Raw genomic sequence first — 25282 nt, forward strand, 5'->3', positions numbered from 1 at the left:
TTGTTAGTGTCCTTGTCGCTGTTTGTGGCAATGAGACTGTCTGAGCATGCTCCTGATTTCCTCCTCCCAGATTGGATCAGGAGCTCAGTGGGCTCCTGGGACAGTCTGATTCAGACAGACAGATAGGGATTTTTTTTGGTTGTCTGTCCTATTGTGGCCTTTTTGTTTGTTTCTTAGGGGGTAATTAGGGCTATATTTGGGTGGCACAGTGGCCTAACAGCAAAAAGGTTCTGGATTTTAATCTGCTGACCCGCTGAGGCCTTTGTGGGAGGAGTTTGCATGCATACCAACCTAACTGAGTAACTTATTGGCAATTAAAGAGCTTCATCCGTTATAAAAAAATCCAAATGAAGCATGAAAATCTGTGTATGAGTATGACTCTGTGTCCCCTCCAGCCTCCACATGTGGACTTTTTCACTTTAAAAGATGAAAGTGTTCACTTTCTCTCCACAGATGCCTCACCTTACCCTTCTCCCTGTGACAGCTGTGACAGGCTATAAGTGGTTAAACAATGGATGTTTACTAATTAGATTTCATATTTATTCTATTTTAGTGACACAGTTTACGATTGAGGTTATTGCTAACACTGTTTAATTGTATGTTTAATTCCTGTCTCATATTTTATTGGCATGTTTTGCATGCTTAAGGTTACCCTGCGTTAACCCCAAGCTGAGGTTGTTAAAAAGTACCTGAATAACTTTCTACTTTTAACAGAGAAAGTTAAAGAAGGCTGCAGAGAACAGCTTAAACTCGAGGCATCACGACCCTTTACAAAAAGAACGATTCCACTTAAAAAAAGAAAGCAGAAAATCACATTATACACCGGCAGGCTCCAGCTCCCTCTGATAAAAATTATACATCTGTAATGAAAATTATGGCTCTCGGTTTGAATCCAGCGGCTCAAAGAATGGCAGCTCAGTCTGAGTGAGGATAAGACAGTCACACATTATCACTCTGAAATGATTGTTCCCACATTCCTGCAGCCGGGACTTTGAAATGACTGAATGCTGACTTTCCCGCTGTACCTGTTTGCAAACCCGGGTCCCGAGATTTAAATTCTGCCTCACCATCACTCCAAAACTGAAACACGTGCTACCCATGGTCTGTGTTCCTGTTCTGTTGTTCAGCTGAATGTCGTAAAAATCGTATTTTTAACAGTCAAATCAGTCGTGAAGGTCAGCTTTTACAAAACTGCAGCTGGTTTTAACTTTAACGGCCCTTTAATGACTTCTCAGCTGAACTGCGGTGACCCTTTTATGTTCAGTTTGTCCAAATCCACTCAGTAATCACAATTCAGCTCCTACACATCCTCTACTCCCCCTTTCCTCTACTCCCTCTTCACCCACGACTGCAGACCTGCTGATGGTTCCAACACCATCATTAAGTTTGCAGATGACACCACGGTGATTGGCCTCATCAGTGACAACGATGAGGCCGCCTACAGGGAGGAGGTGGATCGTCTGGCTGAGTGGTGCGACACAAACAACCTGCTGCTTAACACCGAGAAGACCAAGGAGCTCATCGTGGACTACAGGAGGAATGCTGACCCACATCCACCCATCCACATTAAGGGGATGGCTGTGGAGCGTATGAGCAGCTTCAAGTTCCTGGGAGTCCACATCTCCGAGGATCTCACCTGGACGACCAACTGCTCCAAGCTGGTCAAGAAGGCTCACCAGCGCCTCTTCTTCTTGAAGACTCTGAGGAAGAACCACCTGTCCTCAGACATCCTGGTGAACTTCTATCGTTGCACCATCGAGAGCATCCTGACCAACTGTATAACAGTCTGGTATGGGAACTGCTCTGCCTCGGACCGGAAGGCGTTGCAGAGGGTCGTGAAAACTGCCCAGCGCATTGCCGGAGCACCACTTCCTGCCATAAAAGACATCTACAGGAAGCGGTGTCTGAAAAGGGCTGGGAAAATCATCAGAGACCCCAGTCACCCATCACATGGACTCTTCATCCTCCTGCCCTCTGGGAGGCGCCACAGGAGCCTCCGGACTAAGACCACCAGGTACCGGAACAGCTTCTTCCCCACAGCTGTCAGACTCCTGAACTCTGCCTCCTGACATCTGACCCACGTTAAACTCATGGACTGAACATACACACACCCACAATGGACAACTGTACCCTCAAACACACAATAATAACATGGACTGAACCACCACTCACAACCACTAGCACTTTATATAGCCTCTGTAGGAATTATATCTCACTTATCTTAACTGCACTACTGTATAGCTCTGTGTAAATAATCATTCTGTACATTCGATAATCTTTAATCCTACAACTGTTTACAACTTGCATAGTTCCCATTTCTGTATAGCTGTATATCTCAGATTCTGTAAAGTTATTTATTTCATATTCTGTATAGTTTTTCATATTTATATCCTGTTCATAGCTTGTACTCACTACAGCCTGTACATACTTATAGTTATAGAATATTCGCAACATACTTCATACCGTGTACATTATAACATACCATAATAGACCCATTTCTGTAATATACTCACATATCTATATTATTGCTAATATATATTGTAATATATCTATATCACTAAAGCACTTCTGGATGGATGCAAACTGCATTTCGTTGCCCTGTACCTGTGCATGTGCAATGACAATAAAGTTGAATTCTATTCTATTCTATTCTATTCTACATCACGCAGTGGTCACTGCACTGGCTATCAATGAAATTTGCCCTCCATGAATCGACTCCACAGCCTCTCAAATAATCTGCCAACCTGCACAAAGTTCAGCAATCGACCGTTTGAAATCCTATTTAACACTCGTCCTGTTTTCATTTGCTGAGTCTGAGATGTCTTGTCCACCGTGAATGTTTCTTCCTGTTTTTTCAGTTTGTTGTTTTTATTTGCAGTCTTTTTTTGTATTAAAACCTATTATTAGCTTTAACCTAATGTTTTATTTGATTTCATTCATTTATTTGCTTCCTTCAGTTTTGCTTAACTCCTTTTTTCTTTAAACAACCCCAGCCCTAAAATGTTTGGGACGCTGTTGCTGTTCCTGTGTTCTGTTACTTCCTGTCTTATTTTGAAAGTCCCTCATCTCATGTGCTTTTTGAGTTAACTCTTTGTCTTTAGAGTTCTGCATATCAGGTCCTAAATCTATGGAGGGACAGACTGAGACTGCCATTATATGCTGATGATGTGATTGTGTTTACTGTAAAATTATAGAAATAATAAATTTTGTGATTTCTGCTCTGTGTTCTTTGTAACACTTTATAGACCAAACTGTGGACCTGCTGATACACAGTCCGCATACATCGTCATTTACCTGCACACGGCTCCGTATCCGGGAACTATGCGGCACTCTCCTCCTTGGCAGTAGTTCGGCTGGAGGACACACAGGCTCTGGCAGGGCAGGCCGTCCACTGACACGAAGCCCAACTGGCACTGACACTCCGCCTCCTTCGTCCAGGCGTTCACCACGCAGTGAGAAAACTCACCGCAGGCCTGGAACTTGCAGGGATCGGCCTGATCAGCTGCAAGGAGAGGAAGGCAGAAAAACGTGGACACACATTAGTATTCAGGAGGAGTTTCCCGCGCCTTCCTCTAACCACCCTCCTCTCTCCGGGAGGTGCTGAGGAGTGTTTGATTTTAATGAGATCCTCTCCTCCTGCTCTGCACTGAAATGTAAGGTTTAGCCGGCCTCCGAGACTAAACGTCAGATTCACTCCGGGGAAATTAGCATGTGTGCAGGGTGTCACGGATGAGAAGTACGTCATGTTGTGAAGCCACAGCACGTGGTCAGTATCTGTAATCCAAACATACATCAGCAAGTATGTGTGTTTGAATCAGGGCTTCTGCTGGGGGTCTACAGCCTTCGTGTCCTGGAGAGTTCCTGTTTATTTATACTGTATATTTATCAGTGTATGCCAGCTGGAACAGAAACAGCTGCTTTTACATCATGACTTGGAATAAATAGTCATATTTAATCTGTGTATGTAAAATGTCCCTCTTACTACTTTTCTTAGACTGTGTAACTGGCAGGCTTGAGGAATCTATCAAACATATCGCTGCACAGTTTTTGGGAGATTGATTGTAACCCTCAAATCAACTACAAGAGAATTTAAGGTTTTATAAACCTGCATTTACCTTTGTTTTTACAGTGTATGTAGTGCTTTATAGCCGCTTTTAGTTCAAAATCTAGTCTTGCCAGCCACTTTATTAGGTATCCCTTGCTGGGGAACACTCCGCAGAGATGTTGGTCCATACCGATGTGATAAAAATCACACAGCTTTTGCAGCTTTGTTCACAACAAACACGAGTGTTTCAGCGAAAACCTGATTCCCAATCAGGATTTTGCTGAAACACACACACGCTCGCCTCGAGACAGAAGATGTTGCAGCAGCACTTCTCCTCTCTGCAGCTCACTTCTCATCTTCATCACCATTATTCGGGCCCTATAATGTTCTCTACGATCCCACCGTGTGCCGTTGGATTTGACATATAGACCTAATTACCGAGTCTGTTTGAATATTTGTGATCTCTGCTCCCTGCCTCAGACTCATCTGTGGAGAATATTACATCACAAAGCTTTTAGAGTGTGAACTGCATGCAGAGGAGCGCTGCTGATACAGCAAATGTGAATTATTCTAAGATGCCTGTTTATATCTCATACATAAAAAGAAATCCTGGCATCATAAAACACCACCACACTGCAGCTAACAAAAGAAACGGCATGTTGGCTTTTTAATCTTTCATGTTAAGGAATAAAAACACCATCGCATGCAAAAAGGACTCTTAGATATTCAGTTGAACAACAGTAGAATCAGCACTGAGCCAGAGCTTGCTTTAATCACTGCTAACATCGGCCAAAACAAACTGTCTTCCTGTGTTATATTACTCTATTTTATAAACTGCTACGGACCCGTTGAGGCATGCACTCCACTCTACTCCTGAAGGTGCACCGTGGGATCTACACCCAGATGTAAGCGACAGATCCTTTAAGTCCTCTAAGCTGCGAGGTGGGGGCTTCATGGATGGGACTTGTTTGTCCAGAATATCCCACAGATGCTCGATTGGACTGAGATCTGAGAAATCTGGAAGCCAAGTCAACACCTCAAACTGTTCCTGAACTATTTCTGGTTTGTGGCACCTCGCATTATCCTGATGAAAGACACAGCCATCAGGGAGTACTGTTTCCATGAAAGGGTGTACATGGTCTGCAACACCGCTAAGGTAGATGTTACATGTCAAAGTGACGTCCATGTGTACGGCAGGACCCAAGGTTTCCCAGCAGAACACGGTGGATGGGGCCAGTGTGGGAACCCTCGCTGTCTGCAGTGCCAGATGTTCTGTGTATCCTGACATCTTTCTATCAGAACCAGCTTAAACGTTTTTTGCAATTTGAGCTAAAGTAGCCACACGGGCCGGGCTTCGTTCCCCACATGCATCAGTGAGCCTCAGCCGCCCATGACAACTGTTCGTTCCTTGGACCACTTTGATAGATACTGACCCCTGCATACCGGAAACACCCAATGAGAGCTGCAGGTGTAGAGACGCACTGAACAGCTCGGCCCTTGTCAAACTGTGATGGCAATCCTTACACTCGCTCATTTTACCTGCTTCTAACAAATCAACTTTGAGAACAAAATGTTGACTTGCTCCCACCCGCTAACAGGTGAAGAAATAATCACTGTTATTCACCTCACCTGTCACTGTTCACAATTTTAGGCCCGGCTGGTGTACATGAGCAGCAGACCGGAGTTCACATTCAGTTCGGTTCGGGGCAGAGAAAGCTCAGGACACCTGCAAACCCGGTAGCGTTTCGCGCACCTGGTTCGATGTCCAGAGAGTGGGTGTCAATCTGGATGTGCAGCTTCTTGGCGGCAGCGGTGCAAAACTCCTCCAGGATGCAGTGGACCGCCTCGGTGATGTTGTACGGCACCGACTTGGCGAACTTCATCTTGCTGTTGACGACCACGCTGCCCTTCCTGAAGTTTAGGATCTCCAGTTTTTTGAAGCCCGTCAGGTTGGCCTGCAGGAATGGCAGCAGCTGCAGAAGAAGAAGAAGCAGAGAGTGACGCGTAGGCCATAGGGGAGTCTGACTGTTTGATATAATTTGATATTAACAACCAAGTACACACACACACACACACAAAGGGAAAATTACACATTTTCTCTGAGCTCTTTGGAGAAGCTGCACTAAACAAAACTGAAGGAAAAACAGAAGAAAATTGATGTAAATGTAGTTTGGGCCGATTAAACTGTCTCATCATGAATTCTATCTAAACTGAGTGAATTCATAAATAACTTGATGCCTCTCTGCTCACATAACTCACATCTTTTATGCCCATGAAGCCAAAGCCTTGGCTGAATTGATGCACCCAGTCTAATTTTATCCAGAGTTTTGTGTGAATGTCTGGAATTTCTTTCTACAAATCAATACATTCATCTACGTTTCCTCCTCCTGCTTGAGAAATTCTTGCAATGCCTGAACTCACACTGAAGATTTATATTGTAATTCAGAAGTTGCAAAGACTACAGAACGCCTTTTAAATCACACAAACATCTCTCTGAGGAAGAAACCATCCCACTGTTTGAGTCAATCCGCTGTCAGCAGACACAGAAAGGAGAGATTAAAGTCATAATTTTAAACTTTAATGTGATATGGATGAACCGTGTCTTTAAACCAGAAAGTAATCAGAGGATTTATCCAGGTTTTTTCGAGTTAAATCCCAGTTTTTGTGCCCCAAATTGATTGGCTTATTCTTCTTAATAGGATTACAGCCCTGTTCTTTTCTCCCTTCAGTTTAAGTCAGTACTTCTTCTTCAATCCCATTTATCTTCAATTCACTTTAAAGTCGATCCTTTGGTGCAATTAATTATAGAAATTACATGTAAATTTTTACATGTAACATGGTTTATTCAATAACTTTGCATTAGTATGAACATCTGTACTGGAAGCCGTTTCCTCTCGTGCATTTATTTGTAAAAGATCCGCACAAAAAGCATCCACCTCATAAAAAGAGAAGAATGGCTTTCACCGCATTTAGCCTGACGAGGTGCTTTCCATCTGTTATCAACCAGACAGCAATCGCTTCTATTATTTATAGTACAGCTAACAGCGGCGGTGTTGAAGGGAGGCATATACTTGGAGCTGACTATCTTATTTGTTCACATCTTACCGTTTCTGAGAACCTTTAGAAATGCAGTGACCTAAGTGTCTTCTGTTTGGTGTTGATCGCGTTGCCTCAAAGAAAGGAACAGCCTGTTCTGTCTTCCTCCCCACACAGCAGATAGCCGAAGATTCTTCCTGTTAAAAGGGAGTTTTTCCTTCCCACTGTAATCAGTGATTTGGTGTTATATAATCAAACCGAATTGATTATCTATGCGATGAGTTTACAAAGTTTACTTTAGTCTCTATCAGTGATTCTAAATATTTTCCTCATTCATCAATTTAAACTTTTTTACGAATTTTTAAAATGTATTTTTATCATCATTATTATTATATCATACATTTCAGTTTAAAACAAATATTTTTCAACCTTAAATTGAACCCATGAGAGAGAGACAGTGATATATCACTGGTAGAAAAAAAAAGGTTTTACTCTTTAAAGTCGGGTTAAATCCCCACAAGTCCAGTTTACCGAACATGCTTGTTTCTTCCTTCATTACACAAATATTTATGGTCCTTTTTGCATGTGTGTGTAAAATGTGTCTGGAAATAATAAATACATTTATAAGTGCCGCTGGCAGCGAGCGCCACTGATGTGATTATGCTGTTTACAGAGGAGATGCAGTAAAGCAGCGCACTTCGTTTCAGTCATCACTCCTCTTCATGTATTCCTCCTGTCATTGAGTTTTTTTGAGAGCATCCTCACCTTAAATGAGACACTGTGTCGACAAATTAGTATCCCTGAAAATGAAGTTCAACTCACTCACACACACACACACACACACACACACACACGCACACACACACACACACACACACGATCTGCAGAGTCAAACTAAAAGAGAACAAATAGAAACACTGGACAGTTTTGTTTCTCTAATTTGCATTGACCGGACATAATTACCTCTATTGATGCAGTTTAAACTGTTCAGCAGATGAAGAGTAAAATCTATTCAGAAAACGTGGGTCCGCAAAAGGATTTAAAGTGCTTTCTTTACCAGGCAGTAACTGTAGGCCTGAGTCTGTATTTCTATTCATGTGATAATTACTGCGTCTTGCAGGGCTTGAATTAATTTTTCACCGCCAGCAGCAGAGCGAGGACACAGAGGAGACGACTTAAATGCTGCTGGTTCAATTCCTCGAGTTAAACACAAATAAAAAGCTTTTCTGTGTTTTTCGACTCATATATTACCCAGATCTCTCCATTTTCCTGCCTGCCCCTCTTTTAATTAGCCGATATTGCTGATAATGCAAACTCAGCATTTCCGCAGACTCAATGGTTTCCTTCCAAGTTTCCCAATTAAACAAAAAAGAACAGTAACTCCAGTCTATTCACCTTTGCCACTCTTTCAAACATTGTAAACCACGGACACTCATTAAAAGCCTCAGCTCGCAGGCTGCTCTTCCTGTAAGGCTTTTAATGTGAAAAATCTGCAGGAAGTGCTTACTCATCACTGAAAGGTATGTCTATGACTGCTGAATATTTGAATAGTCAATCAAACTTATGTGAAATATTTGCACCTTTAGTTACACTGAGCCGTTTTTAGCTCTGGATTCTAATTGGCTGCTGCACAAACATCACTTGCTGCAGCTCCATATTAGTATGTAAATGCCTCCAGGCTTGAACTCAATACTTTGAAACGTCGGTACGTAACGGTCACCAAAATGTGCATTTGCATCAGGAATTAGTTTAGGGTAGAGTGTTAATCATTGATGGATCCAAATGAGAAAAATAAGAAAGGTAAAGAAAGATGTGAGCACCCTGCAGAGAGTTATGGTTGATAAAACTGTCTGAATGCTAAGAAATCCAGATAGAGCTCCCACTTCTTCAGACATTATTTGATCTGAAATCTCAGCTGAAGGACACTGACGGCAGGCGATAATCTGCAAATAAAACTGCAGTAAGTAGGAGGCACGTTTCATCTTTAGATTAGTATTTCAGGCAGAGGACTCGCACCTGCATCATCCATTTACCATTATATTCCCCCGGCGTGTTCTTCCTGCCTCATTAATCTAGCAGAGTCATTGTTCAGAGAGAAATAAGGGCTGTATTGTACCTGCCTGAGCTTGAAATTATTCTCTCGCTTCATCCAAAACATCAAAACATATCCATTCACTGCGCAACAACCTGCAGCTCCGACGCTGAGGGCTCCAGGAGAACTCGGAATGAAAACAGAGCTTGTGTTATTAATTGTGTCTGGCTTTCTGTTTTACCCATCAAGTCATAGAAGTATGAGGTATCGCACTCACCAGGCACTGAGTCGATACGCTCTAAATATCCCTATTAATATGAATATTTTAATCAAAGAAGGAAAAATAGCTCATTGGCATCAAAGCGGGATGAAACCAGCTCCAATTAGGTCTCAGTTTGGGGAATATGTTCTCCTCTCCTCTTATAATAATGTATGAAATGACATGAAAGGAGTCTCTGGTGCTGATGGAGCCACACATGATTATGATCCGAGTCTGTAGCTCCCCTCAGCTCTCAGGCTACAGCTTCATGCTGTGATGCTCTCTGTTGTTTATGGCTGCACCCAAATATTAAACAGTTTGAATTTTTCTGCATTCAGCAGGTGCTCAGTTTTCAATTTTAGAATTGGATAATTGCTTCTTCTTTTTTTAATGTGGTGATATAAACCAAATATATCGGCTCTGCCAAAGAGAAGAAACTATCCACGGACCCACGTTTAACGAGGAAAAAACCCCAGAGTAAACGGATATGTCAGGTACAGCAGCTAAATCTAAATCTATCACACTCCAGAACATTAATGTCACATAAAACCTTGAACTTTATAGTCTGTGTCATTTAACACTCTAAAATCACACATTAAAAAAACCTGCAGACATGACATGCAAATGAATGCATTAGTGCCAAAACCTGCAGTACCTCTAGTTTCCACATGAGGCTCCAAAAGTGAGTCAGTCTCCATAGACTGATGGATAATATGTTAAAATATGTTAATATGTTAAAATGTCCAACTTTACAGCTGAAATAAAAACCTTCAGAGTCTCAATGATGCATTGAGTTTTTCCTTTGGAGTCACCTTTCTCACTCACTATGTGTTAATAGACCTCTCTGCATTGAATCATATCTGTTATTAATCTCTGTCTGTCTTCCACAGCATGTCTCTATCCTGTTTTGCTTCTCCCACCCCAACCGGTCGCAGCAGATGGCCGCCCCTCCCTGAGCCTGGTTCTGCTGGAGGTTTCTTCCTGTTAAAAGGGAGTTTTTCCTTCCCACTGTCACCAAAGTGCTTGCTCATAGGGGGTCATATGATTATTGGGCTTTTCTCTGTATCTACTGTACAATATAAAGCGCCTTGAGGCGACTTTTGTTGTGATTTGGCGCTATATAAATAAAATTGAATTGAATTAATACAAAAAACTGTTTTGACCTCTATGGATGGTTTCCTCCTTCAGAACAACAGTAGTGGAGAAAACCTTTTATTCAACTCTCCTGTTTGAGTTACATCGAGGTTTAAAGCTATGCATTAATATTGCCGTGGCCACTTTCACAGACAGGCTGGTGCCGACAGGGCTAGCTGCTGTCAGCTCTGCATCATCATAGCTAGTTCATCCAAGTTTACACAGCACATTGAACATGTTTTATCAGTCATTAAGAAAAGAAAAGGCCCAAGGTTAGCAGTACCCTCAGGTTTACCCACAGTTTTATTAATTTTCCGTCCATTTGTATTTTTCAGCTGGTTATCGACGCCCCACCTGCAGCGGCTCATGTCCCACAGTTTGAGAAATGCTGCAGTACGTAAAGCTTTAAATATATTTTTACTTAAACAGCTGTAATCCACTAACTGGTGATTGCTGATACATTCAAAGAGGTGTGACAGTTTTGCAAACAACACATAATGACTCTTTAAACCAGACAAACCAGCAGAATAAAGAACCCTAAAGAAGGATGCAGGTTGCATTCCAACTCACCACGTCTAAGAAGGTGTTCTCCAGGGACCTGTACTCAGGTGAAGTCTTGTTGAAGAGGTCCTCAGAGAAGTCCATGTTGGTGACGCGCAGGCTGAAGAACACCACCAGCTCCCGGCCGTGGCTGGCCGTGGTCATGGTGGGAGTGGTTAGGTATCTCAGTGGAGGTGTGGCCGTGGTGACAATGGTCCTGTGTTCCTCCTGCACAGACAGGAAGCCACTCCCCTCTTCTCCCTTTTCCAGGAGCTCATTTGGGTCTGTGGCCACCACGCTGGTTTGATCCAGCTCCACAGCCAGGTCCTGCACAGCTTCTTCCACCATGTCTTTGGTAGCATCCGGCGGGGTGATGGGGCTTCCGCCTTCTTTTTTTATGTAGCCTCCCAAGTCTTCATCAATAATGACGACAGCTGGCTCGCTTTGCTCTGACTCCACCTCCGGCTCAGCGCTATCACCCTCAGGAGACTCAGCAACAATGGGTACTTCAGATTCCTCTGCTACCTCAAAGAGTCCAGAGTCAATTGTTGGGACGGGTAAAAACACTTCAGAAACATCGACAGAAGCTGCCGGAGGTGTAGGCAGTGAGTCTGAAGCTGGTGGTGCTGTCACACTGATGTCTGTTTCTGGGGATAAATTACTTTTTTGTGTCTCCTCTGGCAACTCTTTAGTGGCTTCTGATGTGCCTGTCGTGTCTGCAGCTGCCACTTTGAAATTTCAGGCAAAAAGGATTAATTAAGTCATGAGTGCTCACAAAGGATTTCAACAAATTACCAAAATGTGCCTGTATACATACATAATAAATTCATACAGCTAATGCAGAATCCTCACTTCTGCACTAAGATAAAATCTTACAGAAAAGATCCATCTGATGGCCTCTTTAATAATCAAAAAATAACCCACAACTTTTCATGCAGCACAGACACATTGCACAGTCTGCACTGAAATGTAGGGAGATCACATTTTGGTTTGCACACGGCTCTAAAATTATATAATCAATCCATCAGAAAACATGTAATCATCTCACTTCCATCTCATTTATAATTACTGTAATTTGCCCATATATTATACTCTTTATAGGTTTTACAAAAGGAACACTAAAGTAATGTAACAAGTAGTGTAGTGTAGTGTAGTGTAGTGAAGCGAACTGCTTTCTCCGGCGAGTAATTAAGTAAAGTACTGCATTACTTTTAAGGAAAGTAAAAAATTATGTGTAATAAAGTACTTTTTTGAATAACAACCCCAACACTGTTCTTCACACCTGCTCACCTGTGATATGAGAGATTGTCTCCAAGTGTGAATCGCCTTTTGTCGTTTCTGTCATTGTGGTGGAATTGGCTTCATGCTCCACCTGAGCGTCTACACTCTCTACATCCTCCTCATTGTAAAAATGATCAATGATGGGATAGTCATGGTCAGGTTCGCCTACATCTTCGCTGGAAGGCTGGACTGGTATGACGGGTAAATTATGCTCCTCTGTTGGGTGATGATAGTCAGTTCTGACAGGATACAGGAGGTTTTTATCTTCAGTGACCTCAACAGCATCCTCTCCAAAAGGAAGGTTGTCCACACCATCCAAGGAGGGCAGGATTTTAATTGATTTGGCAGGTGGCTCAGTAGCATCTATTTTAGGTTCTGGTTCTAACATCTCTACTACCCCCTCACCTGGATCCGATTCTAGGCCATGAAGATGCTCCCCTTCTGATTGTTGGACTTCCTCTATTACCTCTTCTTTAGATTCTGGCTCTGAGACTTCTGGTAGCTTTTCCTCTGGTGGTAAACTGTCAGCTTTGCCTTTGACCGGTTGAGAAGCTTCTTTTGGTTTTGGGCTTTCAGCAACCTTCACTTGTTCCACGACTTCTTCAGATTGTGGTAGTGGGACCTCAGTTACATCCAGTACTTCTGATTCTTTCCCAGGTAATGGTTCGTATGGTACCTTTTTCATCTCTACCACTGACTCAGTCGGTTCTGGTACTTCTTCTTGCTCCTTTTCTGATTCTGCAGTCCCAACTTCCACAGGTGCCATTTCTGTTACTTTGGGCACTTGGGTTTCCCTTGTCGGTGCAGTTTCTGGTTCTGTAGTTTCTTCTGCTGGAGGTTTAATTTTTTCTACCCGCAAAACCTCTTCCTCCTTTCTTTCGATATCTTTATCATCTCGTGCTGGACCCTCAGAAACCTCTTCTTCTGCTGGCTTTTCCTCAATTACTTTTGCTTCAGGTTCAGAGGCCTCTGGCAATAGTTTTTCTGATTCTGCGGCATCAACCACCTCTCCTTTTGGTTCTGAAACATCTTCTACACCTGTAAGTTGTGACTCTTCCTCTGGTTCTTTAACATCCCCCACATTTGGCTCAGGCTGCAAAGTTGGAATTACATTTTCATCCATTTTTTTAATCTCTTCTGTAATTTTTGCTTTTTCCTCTTCTGGTTCTAAAACACTGGTTTGTTCATGCAGTGCTTCTTCTGTCAGATCTTTGACGGCGCTTTCTTCTGCTTCTGCCTTGGGCTCTGAAACTTCAAGGTCCTTCTCTTCAATACCTAGAGTAGTAATTACTTCTGTAATTACTTCTTCTGGCTCTGAAACAGCAACTTCTTGAGATTCTACTATAAACTCTTCCCCTGGCTCTGAGTCTACAGGTACTTTTTGACCTGGCTCTGAGCCTTCAGGCACTTTTGTGTCTGGTTTTGCATTTTCAGCTACTTTGTGACCTGGCTCTGAGGTTTCAGCTACCTCTTTGACTGGCTCTGAAACTTCAGGCACTTCATTATCTACTTCAGAAACTTCAGGTACTTCTTGACCTGGCTCTGAAGGTGCAGGTACTTCTTGACCTGGCTCTGAAGGCGCAGGTACTTCTTGACCTGGCTCAGAAGGCGCAGGTACTTCTTGACCTGGCTCCGAAAGTGCAGGTACTTCTTGACCTGGCTCTGAAAGTGCAGGTACTTCTTGACCTGGCTCTGAAGGGGCAGGTACTTCTTGACCTGGCTCTGAAGGCGCAGGTACTTCTTGATCTGGCTCTGAAGGTGCAGGTACTTCTTGACCTGGCTCCGAAAGTGCAGGTACTTCTTGACCTGGCTCCGAAAGTGCAGGTACTTCTTGACCTGGCTCAGAAAGCGCAGGTACTTCTTGACCTGGCTCTGAAGGCGCAGGTACTTCTTGTCCTGGCTCAGAAGGCGCAGGTACTTCTTGACCTGGCTCCAAAGGCCCAGATACTTCTTGATCTGGCTCCAAAGGCCCAGATACTTCTTGATCTGGCTCCAAAGGCCCAGATACTTCTTGATTTGGTTTTGAGGTCTCAGCTACTTCATGACCTGGCTCTGAGGCTACAGTTACCTCTTTTACTGGCTTTGAAACTTCAGGCACTTCATTATCCCTCTCAAAAACCTCATATACTTCTTTTTCTAGCTTTGAAACTTCAGGCACTTCTCTGTGTGGTTTGGAAACCTCAGCTACTTCTTGGTCTGGCTCTAAAACTTCAGGCACTTCTTTTTCTGGTTCAGAAACCCCATGTACTTCTTTTTTAACTGATACTTCAGCTACTTTTTCATCAGGGTCTGCAACAGTTGCTCCTTCTTTGTCAGGTTCTTGAAGTTCATCTACCTTGGAAATTTCAGCTACTACTTCTCTTAGTTTAAACACATCAGCTGATTCTTCGACTGTCTCTAAAACTTCAGCTGAGTCTTTGACTGTCTCTGAAACTTCAGATACTTCTTTGACTGTCTCTGAAACTTCAGATGATTCTTTGACTGGCTCTGAAACTTCAGATGATTCTTTGACTGTCTCTGAAACTTCAGATGATTCTTTGACTGTCTCTGAAACTTCAGATGATTCTTTGACTGTCTCTGAAACATCAGATACTTCTTTGGCTGACTCTGAAACTTCAGATATTCCTTCAACTGTCTCTGAAACTTCAACAGTTGCCTGCAAAACCTTGAGCGATTCTTCATCAGGTTCAACTGCCAACCCACTTTCTGGTTCGAGCAGGCCCTTTTCATTTTCCAACTCTGAAACATCCTTTGTTTCTAAAATATCACCAGCATCGTGGGTCACCTCCTCTTCTTCCTCTGGAAGAGCATTTTCTTCTTCGTCTTCATGAAGTATCACTGTTGGCTTTGTGGGTGGCTGGGCTGTTATGGCGGCGAGTGTTGTGATGGGGAGTCTAACATCAGGCGCCTCCTTTGCAGCAGGAATTGTAGTGAATATAATATTAGCGGTTGGGGTAATCTGAACAGTGTCCAATCTAGGACCTTCTCTGTCGTCACCAACAGGACTCAGGTCTCCCTCTGGTATCAGGTTAGGAGACAAACTGACGTAGGGAGCATCTGTCTCCAGCTCAAGAAGTGCAGGAGGGGTGGGAATGTAGTCTCGCACAAGTTTACCGGTTTCATTATGATGAATGGTTTCAATCTCATGTGTAATGATCAGCAGTTCTTCTCCCTTCCCCTCTTCCTTTAATGGCCCGGGTTCACTCACATAAATCGACTCATCAGTAACGTCCTCCGAGCCCGGGAGTTGATCGCTGCCCTCTGCCACCCCACCGGTCACCGCTGTCGCATCATCATCTGGGACTGCTGTTGGGTCAAGCAGGATCTCCAGGGCATTTTCCTTCTCCATGGGGGTGAGGGAAACTGCCGGCCAGAGTTTGTCAACCTCTGGCTCCACAGTGGAAATTTCCAACTCGTTGTGTGAATCAGGCTCGCTGGACTGTGGAGGGCATGTTGGCAAAAATGAAAAAAACAAAAAACACAACAACTATTAGATAACTTTAATTTACAATATTTAAGTCTTAAAGATTGTATTTAAATATGTTACCAATCACACTGAAAGCTGTACAAGACAGCACAAACAAAGACTGCTCTAGTGTGACCTGCACAGTTCTGGAGATCAGTTGTCTTCAATTTAATAGAACGTGATGGATAGAGAGCACTGCAGGCTCTATGGGGTTTCATCTGGGGTGGTCTCTCTTTAAAATAAGCCAACTACAGTTTCATTAACCATTAAAATGGTCTTACCTGATTCATTACTCCAACTGAAGCAGTGGCTCTCAATGCTGGTAGGAGGATCTTTTCTATGACATTAAAAAAAAAGCAGGTTGTAATCAGATAAAACCAATCACTTACTCATATTTCTCAACATCTTGTAGTGGAATTATACACCAAGCCTTAAATGCTTTAACTAAATAGAAATAGCTGATTGTCCAAATTAGGAGTTACGTGAAAGCGCGTTACTTTCCACCGGATGCTCCAGGTGTCACTGAGCCCAAAACTCTCAGTGGAACCACAGCGTCATAGAGCTCCTGGGAGCCTGATTATGTAAGGTTTTCTATGTTTACAATTGGCCAGTACAAAACTGAATTAAAGTGAAGCTACTTTAATTCAGTTCCTCATTTTTAATTCAGATAAACGAGGCTTATTTAAAAGAAAGTGTCAGATAGGCTTAGACGTTTTCGACTGTTTTCTGAGAATTCACTGGAGAAGTCTTTATGAAAGGTGTTTTTTTGGTTACAGACTGTAGCTGTGAATCCTTCTGTATTGAAATAATGTTCTAACATCGTTCTCGTTGAAGACTGAACAACGCCGGTGTTCACATGTTCTTAATGATCATTTGGGTGAAACAAATTTAGGTCCTGAAGAATTTTTTTAGCTTTTGAAGGGCTTGGATCACAGAGGACGATCTGAGACAGCTGTGTCACAGTAGCTGGATGTTGCCCATGCCGTCAAAAAAATGCAAGTAGAGCTGTTCATGACTCTTTACACTCAACTTATTTGTGTGATGACCATATAAATGAAACCAAAGAGTGACCTCTGTGGAGAGAGACGTTACCTGGTTCAAAGTTAATTGAATCCAGGTCGACTGGAAGGGACGCCTCCTCACGCAGAGCCTTAGTCACCATTTCCCTGAGTGCAGAGTTGGCTGAGGAAGACTTGGGCGTGTCAGTCGCATTCTCTGAAATCTCAGAGGTGATTTGAGGGGAACTGACCTCAAAGACCAGAGAGTAGTGCACCGAGATTCCTCCAGGCCTGAAAGAGGAAATATTATCCTTTTTATTTTTTAAAGATGGCAAACCAGACATGAATATGGGGAGCAGATGAGGGATGACATTCAGTTTCATGGGTAGGTGGGGCAGAGACTCTACAGGGTGAGCTGTGTCAGTGTCAGGAGATACTGCCTCTGAATCTTCTCACTAACCAAGCTGATCAATAAATGTCTGAACTCTGCAAATACAGGTCGACTGTTATGGGGATTTTGTGCTTCTCAGCTTTTGTTTCGTCAGTCCTGTAATATCGTGTTTTAACATAATGCTGCAGATTTCATCGTGATCTCTGGTACGGAGTGTCCTTTGGCAGAAATATCTGCTGTCTTTAAAGCTGCTCACACCTAAAGTTTCCCCTGATGTAAATCACCTGCACACAGTTGCTGGAGTGTGTCTGCAACAGACAATGGGAGGCTGAGCAGGATTAATTTAGATTTTTTTAAAATTAATTTTAAAATGGACAGAGTAAATTTGTCCTTTCTTTTTGTAGGTGTTGAATCCATTTGTTGACACTCCCTTATTTTGGTTGAATGTTCCACTATCCAGTATTGTTTGTATTGTTGTATTACACATTTAATTCACTCTGTTCACATAATTATGGAAGACTTTTATGTTCTTTCCAACAGAAACCACACCATCACTCACCACACGGCATATAGCATTTTACAGCCTGTTAAATCCCCTCACTCACATTATGGATGTGTGCTTCGGATTCTTGCTAAATAAATGAGTGAACGACAGATACCTGAGTGGCAGTGGATTTTGTGGATACGCCATCTGTTCTTATCGGACAACCCTGTTGAGATTGTGGATTCATAGAGTCAGCACCTTATCATCTACATCAGTCATAGTCAGGAGGTCAAGTCCATCCCTCCTAAAGTGACCTCCTCCATTACACAGCCTGAGGTTGAATCTCAGCTGATCAAGTTTCTTAGCAAATCGGAAGTATTTTGGAGTAGCTGGGCGGCTCCATCACCTCTGTATTTGCACAGATGTTGCACTTAATTCCAACTATAAGGCTTCCAAATGCTGCATTAAGAGGATGCACAGGTGGCAAAAATCTCCGATTGGCACATTTGTGTTTTAGATGCCTGGTCTGTTTCGCTTGTTACTCTCTGATTGGATTTAGGCAATAAAAACTACTCAGGTTTAGAATAATTCAGGTCACAGTAAACCTTCAGGTTGTAAAATGACAGAGTTTGCGCTCATGTATGCATGACCGGTGTGTGGGATCACAGACACTAAAGGACAACTTTGACAAAAGGAGCCGACATATGGGAAAGAGTTTCACATACAGAGTTAAAAGGTTGCACTGAGAAACACTACTTTTAAAATGCCAGGCATGAATATCTGAAGCTACACTTCAAAAACAAGAAGAGAATATTGAGCTGCATCAATATTCTGCATAGCTATCATCATCAGCAGAGAATAAGCTGATTTGTTAGATGGGACCGATTAGAATGCCGATGATGTGAATTTCTTTGTTTTGAGTGAACTGACGAAGTGAAAGCACTTCTTCATTAGGCTGCGAGACGGTTCTCCATCTGGAACTTGTAAATCACCAGGTTGGATTTTACACTTACTTCCCTTTTATCACTGTTTTTTGTCTCCTCCACAGACTGTGTATAAAAGAAAGGCGTAGTGATCTCCACCCTAACACACCTTCCACCTATTTGTCTTGTTAAATCCAATAATAATTACAATAACAAACTTCTTATATTCAAACAATCTAGTGACACAGACTCATCAGTCACAGATAAATGAGTCCATGCTTCCCCTACCAACGCCAGTCACATGGTCCATTTGAGCACTTCACTAAAATAAAGTTTTATTGTACGTTGTTTGAGTATTTCTACTCCTCTGTATTGTGGTTGTAAACACTCTATTTTGCACTCCATTTATTTATTTACTACAGATTTGAAAACAAATGTACTCATGCATGGTAACATATCGCTCTAAAGCTAAATCACATTTATGATTCTACATAATCTGTACTTTTATTTTAGGTACTAAACATATTTTTATGACTTTTCCTTAAATAAGAGATTGAATACTCTTGTCACTCCTTCGTTTTGTAGAAAGTTACTGTTTTTAATACCTGTGATTCACATGTATTTCATGTATTTCTGCAATCCTCCGTGGCTGGCTAACTGAATGAACGCCAGTATAATGCGCTTCCTTTTTCCATCTTTTATGTACAGTCTGTGGTCTCCAGCTACCCCTGACTAAAACATCTGGCTGCTCAAAACATCTTTAAGACTTGAAAACCAAAACAAGCAGCTTAAAGAGGCTAAAATCTCGAGGGGACGCAGTCAGTCAGCCGTAGGTTTGTGAGGTCTTCGTTACGTGTTGTTGTTTGATTTTATTTTTACTGACATGAGTCCAGCTCTTGCTGCTTATTAAGAAGTAAGAAAAAGTGTACAGACATGTGAAAATATTCTTGCTCATTGTCATAATTCAAACACTGAGAAAAGTCACTCTTTGCTTTGTTGCAATCTGGCAGGAAGATGAAGGAGGAGCTGCGAATCCTTCCCGAGATTAGAGGACAAGCTCCCGCTGAGGCCTCACCTCCGTGTTATTGGCCGTGACAGCCCCAGACGCCACAGGGGAAGGCAAATTAATCGGGGGAGCAGCCTGACAATTACAGTATCCACAGGTCTTCCTGTTTCCCTGCTCACCTGTCTTCTCCGACACTGTGACAAACTTCATGAAAAAGCATCTGTGCTCCTTGTGTTCACCTGTAACGCGATTGCGATTCACAGGAAGCTGTCCGCCTGTCTGAGCAGTTATTTGGTCCCCGTGCAGATCTTTTCACTGAGCTGTGTGAACAGTTTGGGGGGAAATAATCCCCCCTCTGTGAGTCTAACTCGGACACAAATAAAAGCTGAGCCGCATGTTGGCAGGAAACTGAACACAAACACACAACAGGAGGCGGATACTACAGGGGATGTTTCATCTCTTGGTGCCATTTACCCGTCAGTGTCCTGGGTCTCGCTTACATTGGGGAGAAGAAAAGAAGGCATTAGAGCTGGAAATGAAAGTGTAACAGAAAGAAAGGCACCACCAGGATGACAAGAGCCACAAGAAACGAGCCATTCGAGTGTCACTTTAAATTCGGCATGAAATGATGTGCATTATGGTGGAGTCTGAAAAAGCCTGTTTCTCTGGGGGAAACACTGTAGACAAAAGAACAACAATCAATGGCAAAAAAACATGCTCAGAATAAAATACAAACTTTAACAATGAACAGCTTAAATAACCTGCTGCATCAGGACCGAGTGGCTCTGACTCCTGCAGTGATTTCTGTAGCAGCGCTTTACATCGAAGGTGGAAAAGTGGGAACAGTGATGGGAATAATGGCGTTACAAGTAACGGCATTACTAACGGCATTACTTTTTTCAGTAACGAGTAATCAAACTAATTACTATTTCTATCGTTGCAACACTGTTACCGTTACTAAGAAGAAAATGTGGCACGGTCGCCTTACTATTTTTCAATAAACAGACGGTTGAAGCTGTGTTCAGCTTACCGCACTTTATATCAGTTGCATGGAAGCAGCTGTAAGTAATCTGGGCTCTACAGCTTTAAGCAGCTGCGCGCTCTCCCGCCGACGGCAATCACTTTCTGCCCGACGATCACTTTTTGCACAACACCTGGAGCTAAGGGGGCAAAACAATCGCATGAGTGCTGCTGTTTGACTGAGGAAGAATAAAGTAGTCGTGGTAAGCCAATCACATGACCACATCAAGATGACAAAGCAACAAGGTGATATATACCAGTTTTTAAATTGTGTTGATAGGCCACGTAAAACCAGAGTCATGAGAGTCACCGGGTGTTTTTTCCTGAATAGTTTCGTCATGTTTGCTGTCTAAGGACAGTGCTAGCAAGCACTCCATGCTTATGACCAAGAAAACCAAAAAACAGCCTGTTCGTGTTGGTGGAAAAATGCACCATGTCGACCAATCAAAAAATGATATGGCAACATGACATTTGGTTGTTTAGGGAAGAGGGCAAGTTTTAGTAGTGACGGCGAGAGGAAGAGAGAGAGAGATAAAGACAGCAGAAAGAGAGAGAGAGCGAGTTTTGAGATGTGAGAGATTTGTGACGTTTAGCATGTTTGAAGTGTGTAGTTAATGTGTTGTCTTGTGTAGTTAAGTGTGTAGTGTTGTGGTTTTGTGTTGTGTGTCAGAACAATGAGGCGACTGCTGTCTCCAGGTAGAAAAAGGAGTGATACACTTGCTGCTGTTAGACCTGCAGGTATCAGGCTGTGATGTTTTCCTATATAGTGGTCAGAATTTTATTTTTTTGGAGTGGCACAAATAATTTGTGTGGTACGGAGCCCTGCAAGGGACATGGGAGAAAAAAAAATTACAATGAACTTTTGCGAGATCTCGCAAAAGAAACTCGGGATCTCGCAAAAGTTGAATTCCAACAATGGCGGCAGCTACTTAGTTGTAATATTACTCTTTCTGGGTCACAAAATAAACTTTTAAGATATTTTGAGGCGTGAATGTAGATGTGTAAACGTCAGATATCTGCTCGGTTTACAAGACATCACATATTTGCAAAAGTGCTCTGACGTTTTCGGAGATCTGACACCCACCATCTCGAAGCTAACGGGAGGTCGAGACCTACTACAGCCGGGAGGAACACCGCTTTCCCGGCACATCGTGCCTCGACCTCCCGGTCGGCTTCGAGCTGGCGGCCTCCGAAGAATGCGGCTAAAACTTTTGTGAGATCCCGAGTTTGTTTTGCGAGATCTCGCAAAAGTCCGTCTTAATTTTTTTTCTCCCATGTCCCTTGTGGGGCTCCGTAGTGTGGCATCTTATTGAATGCAGAACTCCTGATGGTTATGTCAATAGTTTGAAGTGGTTATAAAAAAAAGGGTAAAAGGTAAATGACTGCAAATAACTTTTTAACTTTTTTAAAAATTGACAATTTATATTTGCATTTAAAGTTATGAAATATGATTCAATAAACGTGTTTGTGGTTGTTACAGTAAAAAATATAACTTTTTCTACTCAGATTTTATGTTTTTTGTCTGATTTTAGATCAATTATGTTAATACAGTATGTCAAAATGAAAACATAACTGTAAATTCAGACACGTGAGGTTGTTTTGAAAAGATTGATACCAAACAAGGCAAAGTAAATAGTTATTAAAGGTGAAATGACAGAGGAAACATCAAAAGTAGTTAAAAATGGCCAATTATACCCTGGACCCCAGAGGGTTAAAGAATTTTTTAAAATGCAATAGTTACTTTTCAAGTAATTAATTACTTTTAGTATCTTGTAACTCAGTTATAACTCAGTTACTTTTCTGAAGAAGTAACTAGTAACTATAATTCATTACTTTTTCAAAGTAACTTGCCCAACACTGCATGTGAAAGCGTTTAATGAGACAATCTTCAAGAAGTCCTCTTCACAGTCACATATGCTCAGAGACACAACGGCGCCCCCTGGTTGGTGAACAGTTGCTTGGTGCAATTGACCTCAAACAGTACAGTGAAGCACTAAAATCCTTCTCATAGTTGCTTTGGTTACGAGCAGGTTGTCACGAAGATGCCGACCTGTCTGCAAACACTCGGAGACTCAGCGATCAGCAGAGAAACATGCAGGATTACCAGTGGTGTAGACGGTGACATTCTCAGAGATTTTGGGGTTGAAGCTGAGGTACCGGGTGGTGAAACTGGTCTAGAGGTGACGTGAGGATGAAAGGTGAATATAAGATTTATAACCACAGACGTCTGCACAGGCGTGGGAACGCTAGCCCGCAATAACAGAGTCACAAACAAAGCAAAGTGCCGCGTGTTTCAGGCGTGTCCTGTCAGATCATCTGAGTCAGAAAATGAAATGAGAGTTACTTTTATGTGCAGCCAGTTTGGTGGCAGGGTCGTCCAGGTGAAGTATGTTATCGGAGATAATTTCATTCTTTGGTTTTTAAGGAAGCTAAAACAGGCAGGATACACAGATGTGTGAAGGAACAGCATTAATCAATTACTCTTACATCAGGTCATATTGTGGTTAGAATAAATGCCCTGTGCTGCTGCGAGGTGGCTGTACAGGAGGCGTCTTGAATAATTTTGCTTCGCTAAATGTTAGAAAAGCTCATAATCGTATTTGGCGCCTTGGTCAAGGGCTTTATGTGGATGTGAAAAAACCATATCAGGCATATATTTGCGATTGAGCCTTGGTGCGCTCGGTGAAACTGAATTCGAAACGCTTGGATTATAGAACCATGCAAAACAAAGCGCTCTGTGACGAACGGTTGAATGTTTGCTTAATTCATTCCTGTTTGACTGATTTCAAACCAAGTTTTTTTTTCTAAACGGTTAAAAATGAGTTTGTTTTTGAGGAAAAACTATAATAATATTTTCTTCCCCCGTTAGGTTTCGATGCTGGCCCACTGTCACTGCTTATAAACAGGAAACGCATCCAGCAGAGATAAATAATCTTTCCATTCAGTCTTGTTAGTAGTGCCACGAAACATTCGCCTGCGGCGGTGTCTGAAACAATCCGACTCACAACCGGCCTCTTATCTATTCACAGGCCGCCCACGCCAACTGATCTGCTTGTTTCAGATGTGATGAAATTATAGAGCCTCGCTGGATTGCCTCGCTGCCACCACCGCCACACTGGAGAGATTTGATTACTCAGATGTATGCTTCACGGTTCGAACTCACCTGATACCCAGCACATGGATGGATCTAAATCCAGGAAGTTTGTCAAAGACATGCTGCATCTGCAAAGGAAAGAAACAAACTTCTTTATACCGTCGTCACCCTCTTCCCGCTCCAACATAATCAGTTCTGGGCCACCAAACAAGAGCCAGCGTGTGAACATGCACAAACACCGCATGAATGGGAAACCCCCATTGATATCTATCTTTGGGCGAGTTAAGCACCTGGACAAAGACTTATGACATAATCGTCTTTAAGAGCTCCATCAGGCAGCATCCCGCTGCGCCTGGCGTGACTTTAAAGGACCCAGCTGCCTTTCTTTAGCATCAGAAGAAGAGAAAATAACTTTGAAGGACTCGATTTCTCAGCAGGGGACTCGACATGACTCGCAGCAAGGAGCCCAGAGCAAGGAGACAAAAGGAAAACCCTCGTAGGGAGAGCGGGCTGGGGGTAATCTTCTCCCTTTCTCTGAACCCTGACCTCGCTGCCCTGTGGTGTAAGCTTCTTTACTATCAGCCTGGACCAGCAGCGCCGGCACAGACGGACGCTGATAGAGGAAGAGGAGGAGGAGGAAGGGCAGGAGATCAGACTGTCACAAGCGAAGCTCGTTCAGAAACTGAGAAATAAAGATTTATTTCTTTGATTAAAAGTGCAGACTGAGCCTGATGCAGCAATGCAGAATTAACCAATCAGAGTTATTTAATTCTTCCGTTGCAGCCGTTGTAAAGAGCGAGACCCAGGAAGAACAAGGTCATTACACGAAGAGTGCCTCCCACCTCAACCCCTCAGAATCAGCTGATGTTTTTACAGCAACTTGAGCCCAGATGTTCCCCTCATATGTTGGTTGAAATTTGCTGATTTGTCATTATTTTTCCAGCGTTTCTCAGTGTTTGGCAGATATCCACATGAAAGTGTCAGTGTGGAAAAACACATTTAAACTACTTGTGTATGATATCCAGTAATCAGCTCTGAACATCAATGTCATGGGATATATCATAGTTTAAATAAACTGCACCAGTTTAACACAGAGGAACTGAAAAGAGTGCTGGTACCCTGGATGTTTGATATTTTCTGATAATTTTCTGAGGAAAACTGCAGAAAAAGTGAACTTTAAACGAGTTTCCACATGGTGGAGGACCCAAATGCAGACACGCGAAACAAAACTTTTAACAGAAAGCGAGCCGTTTATTGTGGCTGATAAAAAGTACAAACCAAACAGCTAGGCAAAATCAATTTGACCCTAAAAGAAAAAGCCTAAAATGAGAAAACTAGAAAGTAAACATAAAAAACCTTGAACACGGAAACCTGGGGAGATTACGTAAATACCTGGAAGCACAAAACCTTGGAAACATGGCATGAACATAACAGATGACCTGACAATAAATGAATAACAACAGACTACATAAATACACAAGAGGGTGACGAGGGAAACGAGACGTAAACTGGGAGCTTGACACGAGAGACAGAGAGAGGGAATGAGACATGACGGGCTGAAGAAACATACATG

The 25282-nt window shown here is 42.6% G+C and overlaps 1 protein-coding gene across 1 annotated transcript in view; it reads right to left on the reverse strand.

The window, feature by feature from the left end:
* LOC120725036 (titin-like) overlaps positions 1–25282 on the reverse strand; it is a 43507-nt gene that overhangs the window by 13847 nt on the left and 4378 nt on the right. Inside the window, exons 4-11 of the mRNA XM_040017654.1 lie at positions 23779–23837; positions 20070–20090; positions 16886–17082; positions 16075–16130; positions 12337–15766; positions 11077–11774; positions 5799–6018; positions 3295–3502 (exon numbers count right to left, since the gene is read on the reverse strand). Of these exons, the coding sequence (XP_039873588.1) occupies positions 3295–3502; positions 5799–6018; positions 11077–11774; positions 12337–15766; positions 16075–16130; positions 16886–17082; positions 20070–20090; positions 23779–23837 (4889 nt within the window). The remainder of the gene's footprint in view (positions 1–3294; positions 3503–5798; positions 6019–11076; positions 11775–12336; positions 15767–16074; positions 16131–16885; positions 17083–20069; positions 20091–23778; positions 23838–25282) is intronic.

Source organism: Simochromis diagramma, unplaced genomic scaffold, assembly GCF_900408965.1.
Source record: "Simochromis diagramma unplaced genomic scaffold, fSimDia1.1 OVJJ01000802.1, whole genome shotgun sequence".
Taxonomy (NCBI): Eukaryota; Metazoa; Chordata; class Actinopteri; order Cichliformes; family Cichlidae; genus Simochromis; species Simochromis diagramma.